The sequence below is a fragment of the Plasmodium gonderi genome (genome assembly GCF_002157705.1).
Source record: "Plasmodium gonderi DNA, contig: Chr09, whole genome shotgun sequence".
NCBI classification, from domain to species: domain Eukaryota; phylum Apicomplexa; class Aconoidasida; order Haemosporida; family Plasmodiidae; genus Plasmodium; species Plasmodium gonderi.
The window spans coordinates 1,736,096-1,749,745 of record NW_021628934.1 but is presented as its reverse complement, the minus strand read 5'-3'; the positions used below and the strand labels follow the sequence as shown (position 1 = coordinate 1,749,745).

The 13,650-nt window shown below is 26.2% G+C and overlaps 1 protein-coding gene across 1 annotated transcript; it reads right to left on the bottom strand.

Annotated features, from left to right (window-relative positions):
* Window positions 1–149: 149 nt before the first annotated feature.
* On the bottom strand, window positions 150–5,054 carry PGO_093550 (hypothetical protein, conserved; the record flags this gene model as incomplete). The annotated part of the gene is made up of 1 exon (XM_028687943.1): window positions 150–5,054. One exon carries the CDS (start codon window positions 5,052–5,054, stop codon window positions 150–152), a length of 4,905 nt encoding a protein of 1,634 aa, XP_028543744.1.
* Window positions 5,055–13,650: the final 8,596 nt, after the last annotated feature.

Here is a 13,650-nt window from a genome sequence, read left to right as displayed (position 1 = left end):
ATATTTACGTATGATGTTCTCCTTCAGTTAAAAAAAAAAAAAAAAAAAAAAGATTTGTATGAACCTAATTCGGGAGTCATCACACGTCACGTAAATAGCTACAGTGTTGTATAGCTTGTAGAGAAGTACCTCTTCATCACTTACGATGCTCACTCCTCTAGAATTTTTTTGTCTGACACAGTCTTGATAGATGCCTTAACATTAAATTTGTTAAAAATCTCCAAGGCGTTATTTATCTCGCACAAGACATTATTCAAGTAGCTAAACATGTGAGAAGTAATGATGGAAGATTTGTTTTGGGTATAAAGGTTTATTAGATTTCTTAACATTTCATCACTTAAGTTATCATTTAGTTCATCAGTTTTTTTACCAAAGAGGTCATCATTCAGTGAATCTGCCGTGGCACGATGACAGTGACCAACATTTAGTTTGTACATGTTATTAGTATCTCTGCAACTCTCTTGATAATAATAATCATCATCATCTATCATTATTTCTTTTCCATTCACACTACTATCTTTTATTATTTCATCATTGTTATAACATGTGTTATGTTTTTTGTTTTTCCTCTCTTTCTTTGGCAACAACACATCTTCATTTGTTTGTATTAGATCTGATAAATCAAAACCCAGATAATGTATATTCATATTATTGTAACTATCATCCATAAGATTCGTTAAACTTTTGTTGTTTTCATGCATTTCACACATCAAAATATCCTCTTTTGCTACTTCTTGAATATCATTTGGCATAAGTAACAAACTTCTCATGCTATTTTCATTTTTTTCTCGTTTGTATATTTCGTTCATCTCTTCCAATTCACTCATGCATCGAAATTGGTTTATTTCTTCTAATTCATCAATTCCTGGAAAATCTCCCTTTCTGCAAAGATTGCTCTTCTCATCATAAACTTCATCATCATTACTCTTGTTATGATTTAAAACATTTGTTTTATGGTTCAAGTAAGAAAAAAAAGTATTGTTGATATCTTCCATTATATCCCTTTGTCCTTGGAACCCATTGCAAAAATTGGAAAAGTACGATTTTCCTTCGTCCCCTTCATCCATGACTCCACTGTTTGGATTGGAACACTTTGTGCTGAAGTTACTCACATTACCAATATTCCCGTTATATATACTTTTCTCAACTCTGTTCCCCTTATTGTCATCATCCATCCTCAGAAAACTACCCGAAGAAGCACTTCTATTATCATGATAAATGTAATCTTCTTCCATATTGACTGATTTATATCGCAGATCCGGTAACAGCTCATGCACTACCTCGTGCACTATCTTGTGCATCGGCTCATCCCTCGCACAATTGATCTCTAAACTGGACGTGAAGTCATTCATTGTTACATTTATATCTTCCATGTCCATATCATGATTAAAATTTTTCATTATTCCCAAAGATTCATCAAAGGAGTGAAACGAATTCGAAGCGGCTTTTCCAGATGATTTATTGTCTATTAAAAAATTAGGTAAAAAGTTGCAATAATTTTTCCTTTGCATTAATAAATTCATATTATTATTCATATCATCTGATAAAATTTCCTGTGCATGCTTATGAGAACACTGTCGGCTACTATTATATATATTGCTATTTTCATATGTTCCGTTCATATAATCTGAGTTCAATATATCAATAGTTGTTTCGCTAACTGATTTTCTTAATTCTGAATAATCTTCTGAGTAGTCATAATGATTTATATTCGAGTGATCGAACATGTCAAAATTTGAACAATCGAAATTAATTACATCCTTATTATCATATAAAATATTATCATTCTCTGATAAAATGTACGAGGATATTTCATTAGTATTTAATAAAGAATTCTGGTCCCCTGCATTTTCTCCTGCCAATCCTCCTACTACTGCTCCTGAACTGTTATTCAAATGTAAGCTACTCTGATTTAATATATCTTCTGTACTTATTGGCAAGCATCCACTAGGTGCAATTTTTTTCCCTTTCCATTTTGCCGCATTTAACAATTTGGTTCTTAATTTTTTTTCTTCTTTATTTTCTGGGAATCTAACTTCTAAAGGTTTATGAGCACCTGACAAAATAATTTTATTATTTAAATTTTTAATTGCATTTACTGCTTCTTCCATATTATAAAAGGTAACAAATCCAGAACCTCTTGATTTACTCCTCCTGTCCTTTAATATAATAAGAGAATCGCATTTTCCAAAATTGCTGAACAGATTGTGCATATCCTTTTCTGTAGTTATCGGGGCTAAATTACCGAAAAATAATTTAATTACCAATTCTTCGTTCTCATTTTTTTCACCACGTTTATTGTTATTCCCATGATTGCTTACATTACCATTTATATTTCCATTAACATGACTAACAATTTTGCTATTGGCGACAAAATCCTTTGGTTCCATTATGTCACATCTTCTGAAGATTTTATAATTGTCACCATTGTTTGATTTGTTCAGGAAGATATTAATACTGGCATTTCTACTATTATTCACAATTTTGTCATTTTCATTATTCAGGCTGCAATTATTCGAGTTCAACATGCTACTCACATCTGCAATATTGTTGCTATTACTTTTACTTTTATCACAAGGATGTATTATCTCGTTTCTATTTTGATAATAGCTATCTTGTCTTTTCAACATATATGAACTCATCATAGTATTTATCGTTTTGTTTTCTTCTTCTTGCACATCGTTTTCTGTATGGGTAGCAGTGCTTCTAAAACTTCCATCTGCACTAGTTCTTCTAACATGTTCATTCATGTCAGCGCTTCTAATATTTCCATGTGTGACGATATTTTGAATATTCCATTGTAAATCAGTACTTTCTAAGTTTGCATGCGCAGGGGAATTTCCTAAATTTGCATGCACAGATGCAATTCCAAAATCTGCATTCGCGGAGGCAATACCATTCTCATTACAACTTACATGACCAACATAATTATCATACATTGGGGATGGCATAAAATTAACACCATTTAATGATATGATATTATTCTGAGGAAAAATATCCTTTAATTTTTTTCCCCCAATAGAATTAGTATCCATTTTCTCCTTAAATTTACCTATGCCTCTTATCTCTCCATTTACATTATTGCATATATATTCCTTTCGACCAAAACTATATTCATTCAAAATACCATCAACGGAAAACTCATTGATACAATTTTCATTGAAATATTCATTTTTCCTATAGTTGTTACCTCTGTTTGTATTACTATTTTCAACAAAATTAAAATATTTTTTCTTATTCGCTAGTAATTCCTTATTATCAAAATTTTTACACAAATGTAAACCTAACATATTATCTTTTTTTATTTTATTGTTAAATCCATCCTTTTTAAAAAATTCTTTTTTATCTTCACATGTTTCCATATTTTCAATAGTAAAATAATCATCATACATTGTATTGTTTGCATAAATTTTTTCATCAATATCACTTGTTAAAAAGAATTCTGATTTATTTTTTACTTGTTCTAAGTTGGTATGAAAGTGCCTTTGACTATTATTCAAATGAAAATTGTCCTTCAAATTATTGTACTTTTTATATTTATTTGTATCGCTTTCTAGTCTGTGATAATTATTATTTTCCTTTTTTGCATGCATTGTTTTTTGGAAACGTGACATATAATTTTTTCCTTCATATCTGTGCGTATTGCTGCTGCTATGAATACTGCTTGTATTCACATTGGAATTGTTACTACTGATAGCACCACTAATTCTATTGTCAAACGTATTATGGTATAATACATTACTTCTGAAATTATCTCCATATGTATCTATCTGTATTTTGCCACAGTTAAATATTTGTTTCTTAAGAAAAAGCTCAATATCTTCGTTTTCACCCATTTTTACAGTTTCGTTTTCAACGTTTTTTATATTTTCGATTTCGTTTTTTTTTATATTTTCATTTTTTTTTATTTTTTCGTTTTCATTTTTTTTTATTTTTTCACTTTGATTTTTTTTTATTTTTTCGATATCATTTTCCCTTATTTTGTTTATTTCCTCTTCGTTTTCACATTCTTTTGCCTTTAATTTTTCTTTTTCTCTTCCTTTTTCTTTTTCCTTCTCTTTCTTTTCTTTTAGCTTTTTCTTCTTTTTATCTTCTCCTTTAGCTTTTAACGAACCATTTGTTTTCGTTTTCATATTAGTAAATTCATTCGAACTAAAAACACTCGAACTTACATCTTCAATTATTCCATTGCCTTTTACCAATTCATATGGGTGATTATATGTACTACTGCTTCTTGGAAAACCTAACTTTTCCTCATTTGTAAAAATAATATTACTATAATTTCGAAACGTTCTGTTATCTCCATGTTCAAAATGCATATTGTTTCTTGGTTCCGAGAAAAATAATTCATGTTTTAATAAATTTTTTTTTTCTTTTAATAATAATGCTTCATTTATCCTATTCTTACTTTCATTGCTCATTTCATTTTTCTTTGAATAATTAATAGCACGATGGTTCAAATTATCACTTAGTTCATTCGAATTCCCATGAAAAACCTGCGTCGATGGCAATGTTCCGAGATCCTCCTTTGTATTACTAGCAGTGTGGTTATCTAGAAGGCTAAAAGTATTCATACCTATCGGATTGTTTGGGTAACTCTGATTATTCATACTACTAGAATTACTTAAGTAAGTAGGATTATTTTCATAGCCAATAGTATTTTGATCGTTTTGGCCATTTTCCTCATTACTCCTGTTACTATTGCCATGAGTAAACGTATTGAGGTTCCTGTTCCTTCTCATCTGTGAATTATTTTTACTGCTATACGAAAATTCCTTTTTATTATTTCGATTTTCCATATTTTTTAAACAAAATTTATTATTAGAATTTCCCTGTAGTATTCGTTCATCGACCTTTTTGGATACTTTCACTGAATTCGCATTAAGTGTTTTAGTTATCACTCTGTGTATATATTTTCTGGACTCTTCGAAATTTTCATTATCATTATTATTATTATTATCAATGAATTTTTTAAAATTTGGATAATTTAAAAAATCTCCATGCAGTTTGTCATTCAAGTTGTTTTCTATTCTATTGTAAAAAAAGGCACTCATTTTGTCGATTAAGTGCTTTACAGTAGTTACTGGATATCGTGGCGAGAAAGGGAGAGTAAAAAAAAAAAAATAAAATAAAAAGTAAAAAAAAAAAAAATAAAATAGGTATATAAAATAAAACAAAAAACTAATAGAAAATAAATAAATAAAATGGAAAAAAATATTGTAAATTTATTAAAAAATGAAAGTATCTTATATTTTGAAAAAGAAAATTAAAAAAAAATAAAACATGAAAAATTGTATAGGAAAAAAGTAGGTAGGGGAAAACAGATAGGTTAAACAGGTAGGGGAAAACAGATAAGGTAAAACAGGTAGGGTAAATAAAGGGAGAATAAAAATTGAGCATGTACAATTAAGGAATATTAAATTAAAAAACAAAAGAAATATAAAAGAAATATTGAAAAGTGTAAAAGAAAGAAAATAAAATAATAATTCCACTTAAATATTGAAGTCTATTTATATGAAATATCATTTTATACATCCTCTTAATAATGTACTTTTTTTTTTTTTTTTTTTTAATTATTCTTTACAATTAAAAAAAGTAATAATAAATAAAATAAATTATTTGGTTGTTTTATTAATAATAATCTTTCTTTTTTTTTTTTTTTTTTTTTCTTTTGTTTTTTTTTTTGTGTTGTTTCTTTCTCTTTTCTTTATCTAAAAAGGTATGTTAATAGTCTCCTTCGTAACTTCAGCTTATCTCAAACGTTCTTATTGTTGAATGGTGTGTTTTTCCCCATAAATAATTTCAAAAATATTTATTATTATAGATATAACAATATAGAAAAGAAATAATCCTCCAGAGAAATTAATTATAAATGTACATAAATGAGCATATAAATGGAGAACACGCCTGTTTATATATGGACAACGATACACTTGTATACATATATGAATATGGGAATATGTGTATATATATACATACATAAATTAGTGCATTAATACATATTCTCAATTGTACATATATACACTTACACACTTGTATGTATATGATTACGTTCATTTGTATGTGTATACATTTATGCATTTACACGTTTATGCTTGTATATATATGTATATCTGTGTGTATACATACGAATAAAATTGTGTATAGGCGTAGGTAGGTGTATTCATTGTGCACGTCATGTAAATGCGCTTGTGAGGGCATAACAGATACATAAAATTAATTTCTATAGCTTTACATACTATTTATAATTTTTTTTTTTTTTTAAATTCTTTTTCAACTCCCTTTTCTCTCTCTCGATCCTTATATATATAACTAAACATGCAGGTGTGAAATGTAATGTGTATTCACAATATTAAAGAGCAAATCAAATTATATATATATACACATGCTTATTCTGGGTGGAGTTTCGAATAAGTGCATTATGTAAAGGGTATTCGATAGAGCACATTAATAATAAAGGAAAAATTCGAAAAGCTATAAAATTATTCCAAAAAATATAAAATTATACGAAAAATTCTGAAATGTTATGAAATAATTAGAGATAATATGAAATTGTTAGAGATAATATGAAATTGTTAGATATAATACGAAATTGTTAGATATAATACGAAATTGTTAGATATAATACGAAATTGTTAGATATAATACGAAATTGTTAGATATAATACGAAATTGTTAGATGTAGTACGAAATTGTTAGATGTAGTACGATCTGGTTAAGAATAGCACGAGCTTGATCCAAAAAAAAAAAAAAAAAAAAAAAAAACACTATATGAATCGAATTAATTCGAAATGGTTATGAATAATGTCAAATGATTAAGAATAATACTAAACTATTAAAAATAATGTGGAATAGATAATAAAAAAAGGAAGAGTGGGTAATAATACAAAATAATGGCATTATGAGTGGAGAATAATACGATGTGGTGCGAATTAATATGAAACGATGATAATATATTGGGAATAATGTGAAATAAGTGAGAATGATAAGAAAAAATTCAAAAGTGACACGAAATGATGATGCACTGTGTTAAGCATCTTTCTAAATTTTTCTTTGCCTTTAAAAAAAAAAAATCTTATATACGCATGAACTATGATTGTGGTTCATGATCATTCTTATGGAAAATGTAATAAATATATGTAATATGCATAATGTACGATACACAAATGCACAGATGTATTTGTGCATATATATTTAGTTCCTAGAAAGGCCTCAATTTTAAAACTGAATAGTGCCTATGAAAAATACAGCTGCAGATTTTTACTATCATTAATTTAGAAAAACTGTGTGCGAGAAAATATCCATGAAAATTCTTGTGAACAAATTCTCGTACAAATTGGTGAAAATTTTGTGAAAAATTTGCAAAGTAATTCATCAATAAATTTGCCGAGGATTTTGTCAACAAATTCGCTGAGAATTTCGTTAACAAATTAAAAAAAAATTTCGCTAATTAATTTGGAAAAAATTCTGTTAACAAATTCACAAAGGACTTCATTAACAAATGCACAGTGTCATTCGCTAACAAGTCCACAAAGTTGTTAATGAGTAAATTGGAAAAGCAAATAAGGTTAAATAACAAATGAAGTGGCCACCATATAGCCATAAATTTTCTTTGTTCTCTACATATCTATGTTCGTATAGGAAATTGCAAATTCATTTTTCATTAAGCTTTCGAATGCATTTATTTTTTTCCACAAAATTGCATGTATTTAATAAAATAATTTTTTTCTTTCTTAGCAATTGTAACAAACAACAGATGAAAGGGGTTCAAAAATAAAAAAAATAAAATAAAAAAATTTCATCTGTATTCACCATAAAAAAATATATTCACAAGAATCATAGGTGCTCTACAGAATTTTTCAAATAGAGGTCACATAACTTTCAATGAACAAAAAAAAAAAAAAAAATAATAAAAGGAATTTATAATATACATAAACGAAGCATCTAACAAAAATAAAAATTTTTTATAAATGATAAGAGAAAAGAAAAAAAAAAAGTGAAAAAAATGTTTACACATATATACATATATATACGCATATATATGTATATATAACATACGCAACCTCACTTTTATTTCACTTATTCATTTTTATATCAACAATAAAAAGTGATTTTAATGTCTTGTAAATTTAAGCTCTTTGGCATATACATACATGAACCAATTCACACATAAAAATTTGCATGCAGTTACAAGTGCACATATATACGAAGGCATTCATGTAAGAGTGCATATATGTATAAACTATTATGCGTAGATGCTAAAATATATGCTAGTTAATATATGCTCTCGTTCAAATGCACACAAGTTCATGTAAGCAAAAAGCCAATGTACGTCGAAGTTAATGTAGGAGCACTTTTACATATATACAGGTTAAAATGCGTAAAATATCATGCATATGTATACTAATATAGGCTTAATCCCCATATGTGTGCAGGTTAGAATATGTGAACGTCACTACACACACAAGTTGACATATGAACACGCTAATAAATTCACAATTTTGTATGCGTGCAAATCATTTTATGCACGGATTAAGAAATGTGAACATGCAAGCATATGCATGTAACATCTGAAAGGCAATCAAAAGAACAAAAGCGTGGTGTCACAATAATATCAAAAGTGAAAATGATACATATAAATATTAAGAAAAAAGGAAATAGCTCAATATTTCAACTGTGGTTACTTATATTTGCAACCCATAGGATAATTTCATCTGGTGGTACATAAAAATAAAAAAGAAATAAAATTAATTGCATTCAAGAGAAAAAAAAATTTTTTAAGTAAAATAAAAAGTATAAAAAAAATATGTTATCTTGTAAATAGAATATTTGTGTTTAATTTTACCTAATCACAAAAATGAAAATATAAACATCAATGCTTTTACACATAAGGAATATGTAGCAGTAATTTGGGCTCATTTATTATATTCTTTCAGCTGTATACAAAGTTACATATTTGCCTATGAACTTGTATGTATACATATATACTCACATATATATAAAATTAATAAATAAAAACAAGATAAAATATTAAAACAATAAAAATTCTTATTACAGATAGAAATTTAATAGCCAAATTAAGCTATATTAGAATTATAATGTTTATATATATTTATTTTCCATGAAACAAAATTATTTCCCCATAGCATATTGAGCATGCCTTTAAAATTAAGCTCCTTTATCGCTATTTAGTAAATAGCTAAATAAAAAATAAATAAAAATATAAAAAAAAAAAAATATATAAAAAAAAAAAAAAAAAAAAAAAAGCTAGCTGTTCATAAGTAATTTATATGACTTTGGCTATTTGGCTTAACACCAAAATGTTGTATATATATAAATACACATTTTTTTTTTTTTTGTTACATATGAGAAATGCTTCTTCAAATTCGACCTAGTTATATATTTTATAAATATACAAGTATATATATTCTTCCTTTGCCACCATTTCTTTCGTTCGTTCGCTTTTTTTTTTTTTTTTCGCATAAGGGGTGCATCCTGTTTGTGCCCTTAGATTTTTTACCTTTGTTTTTTGGCTTAAATCATTTGAGTTACTTCATTTAACAGTATCCACTTGTTTTTTTTTTTTTTTTCATTTAATTGTTTTCATTTGTTTTTTTTACATTTAACCTTTTCCATTTGGTTTTTTTCCATTTGACTTTTTCTTTTTTGACTTTTATAATTCGACTTTTTCCATTTTGCCTCTTATAATTTGGCTTATAGTATTTTGCTTAATATAATTTGGCTTATAGTATTTTTCCTTTTATAATTTTGCCTCTTGTATTTTCATTTTTTATTTTTCCTTTCACTATCTCATTTTTACCACTTTTATCACTTGGCTTTTACCATTTGGCATAAACTAGTTAGCTTACACCATTTGACATTTGGTTTTTCATTGCACTTACCTAATGGTTAAGTAAACGATTATAAAATGTGTATTCTTATGCACTTATTAACTTTTTAACGTGGAAAGGTAATTTCATTAATTAATAATAGGATAATTTTGAAATGCTCCTTTTCCACACATGCATGTGCACTTTATTTTCATATATAAAAATACTGCTAATTTCTCACATACTTTACGCAAAATAGTGATAAGTGCACCTATTAAACTGATAGAGCCTCTTAAGAATGACACGGAAAATTATATAATTTCTAAGTTGTTAATTAAACACATTACCCCCGTAATACAAAATAAGTGTATAAAACAGTAAAACAAAATACTACTTTTTATGCATGTACACTTAACATTTCAGTTAGAGTGATAGTGCACATTTAATTCGGGGGTTAAATTTACGCAGGATTTTTCGTTTTATATATGCTGTCCATATAAAGTAAAATTAAATTTTCCATAATTCTGGAAATTATTTTAAAAAAGAGGGAGCCTCCTTTATTTATTTATATATTTATTATTTTTTTTTTTAGAAAAACCATTTTAAAATTGTTTTTTCCATGTAATGTACATTAATTATTCTAATTCATACCTATATTTTTTTTCTTCGCAAATATAAGAAAATAAAAAACCAACAAAAAGGAAATATATGTATATATTTAAATCAAGACACTTGTGTGTTTTTTCACGAATGACATTGAATTTTTTTTTTGTTGAAACCGAGTCGGTTATTCAGCACACAGGTAATATTGACTTACATTTTACAAAGGCATATACATCCAACTGCATTTTTTTTTTTTTTTTTTTTTTTTTTTAATATTTTTTATTTCATATAATTCGAACATTTCCTATGAATGAGTAATTCAAATGCTGGAGCAATAAAAGAATGAAATGAAAAAATTAGGTGCACAAAGAACTGAATAAAGTGCATTGAGAAAAAACGGAATGTTAAAGAACATACCTTTTCTATTATGCATTTCAATCAAAGTAGATTAGGTATATAAATTTAAGAAAAAAGCATATATTTTCATTTGATAAATGGATGTTCTTATAAGTGAATATAATTTAGTAATACATTTACTCAATTACTGTGCTTTTAATTTACCGGTGATGTGTATGGAATATGTATGCACATCATGATAATCTGCATTTTTATCATTATATGGACTTTTGATAAATCATAAAATTACATTTTAAATTTAATTTCTTCCTTTATTTTTCTTAAAAATATGTTTTTTTATTTCCTTATATATATATGTATATGTTGTTCTATTTCCCAAGTTCTGTTCTTAATTCTACAAAATTGCTTCTTTTTAAATTGGGTATATAAAAAAAAAAAACTTTCATCTTTGCACTTGGTCCGAGAACAATCTTTTTCTATTACCTTTTGAGGATAATTCATTTTTAAAAAATAATTTGTTACAGAATAACGTCATTTTCTTTTTTTTGAGTGGAAGAAAAATCTATTTATAAATTTAGAAAAGTATAAATGAACGAGAATGAACACACGATAATTATCCCTTAGTTTTGATTCTGTTCAGATGGGATAAGCAAAAATAAATCAATATCATATACAGCAAAGCAATAAATATTAGCAATATTATGCACCATAAACAAAAAATATACAGCAAAATTCTGTTTATTATCTTCCTTTACATTATTCTTTTTTTTTTTCTTTTTTTTTTTTTTTTGTTATTTTTAAAAGCGGTCTATTCATTTTAACGTTGTTGTAACTTCAAATCTTAGAATTAAAACGTATTTATATTTTTTTAAATAAAATTTACTAGTGTGTTAAATGATATATAGCATTTACCCTTTTTTTTCTGTTTTGTTCTTTTTGTTTTCTTAGGTGGTGAATGAAACAAAAAAAAAAAAATTACACAGAACCTTTATACGCGTATTTTATTTATTCGTTACTCGGAACTAAAGTCTTTTTTTTTTTTATTTTATTTTTTTGGAATGTATATAAATAAATGAGTGACTGAGTGCGTGAAAATGGTAAAATAGCTTTTCATCTATAGCAGTATATAAATGGATAGCATGGTATTTACGAAAAATAAAAAATTTCAATTAATGTTTTATTTTAAATTATCCAAAATATTATGGTATATGTTTACAACTGCGTGGCTATGTTTTTCTTTCATTTCCATTCCTCTTTTTTTTTTTTTTTTTTTTTACACGTTTGGCATCGTTACCAATTTGTGTTTAATGTTTTAAAAAAATTTACTAATAATGTGTTACACAAGTCTTTACGGAAAAAGCATACGAATATGATTTAATCTTTTGAGTGTTGTTTCACATTTACATATTTCACAAAGTGTAACCGTAACTCTGCATGCACAATTCTGGTAATTTTTTGTATATTATGTATAAGAATATGTAAAACACATATAAATATATATATATATATATATATATAGTGTAATGCATATATCCTTTTCTACAGCTGACGTTCTGCGTAACCTTATGATAAAAAACATTTCTGTTGCTGCTTTTGGCAATATTGTAAACTATTACAATGAAAAAGATTTTTTAGAAAGGTGAAAAATAATTCGTGTTAAAATTACCTATGTACTCTTTATGTATGTTAGTGTAAGGGGATTTCATGGAGATGAAACTTAAGAAGAACTTGAGAGAATAACATAAATACTTTCACACTTCTCTTCACAACTGGGAAAAATATTCAAATAATACTATAACTCAGGTTCCTTAAATTTGCTTTTGAGGCCCATAAAATAATTCAACAAATGTTACTACATGCGTGGTTTATTATATGAGGATTTTTTATTTTTGTGAAAAAATGACAACAGATGAGTTATTTTTTTATGTATATATACCTTTTCACAAGTATATTGATTAAATTTGTAATTATTTTATACTTATCATTTTATATGTATCAAAAAAAAAAAAAATAAATAAATAAAAATAAGAGAAAATAAATAATGGTACAAATTTGTGTGTGACTTTTGAGTACTTATGTTTTTTTATTTAATTTTTCCTATAGTTCGCGGTGTATAATCTTATAGATATAAGTGCATTTTGCATGAATATGTTATATGCGTGGTATGCAAATATATATATCATGTGTATATGTATATAAATGTATGTACATTAACCCATATGTACGCGTAATATGTATAGCATGAATATATATGAATTTTACCTCAACGAGTTTTTAGTTATATTTCTCAAAAAATCAGGAAAGAAATTGTCAAATGATCAATTAAGAAAAATTGGGACACTAAAAATTGTGAAACTTGTGAAAACTCGTGAAATTTTGGCAATTGCAGGGAAAAATCGTCAAAATTAGTTAACATTCGCAAATAACGGGGAATATTTATCATAAATTATCAATTTTACCAGTTTTGTTAATCATCACAGTTGATCAATATTATGAAATTTTTGTGCCTAGGAATCAGCCCAAGTAAATATATTTTACCCAATTTTTTTAAATATAAACAATGAAAAAGGCAAAGATTAGAAAGTCCATTCAGACTCATATTAAATAAAACGGGAGAAAAAAAATAAAATAAAATGGTTTTTGAAAAAGGGGAAGAGCTTATAATTTATTGTAAAAAAATAAAAAAATGAACGAATATAAATGTAAGCAATATTAATCACATATAGTAAATGAATACATTTATACCAAAAAAAGAAAAAAAAAAAAAAAAAAAAAAAAAAAAAAAAAAAAAAAAAAAAAAAAAAAAAAAAAAAAAAAAAAAAAAAAAAAAAAAAAAAAAAAAAAAAAAAAAAAAAAAAAA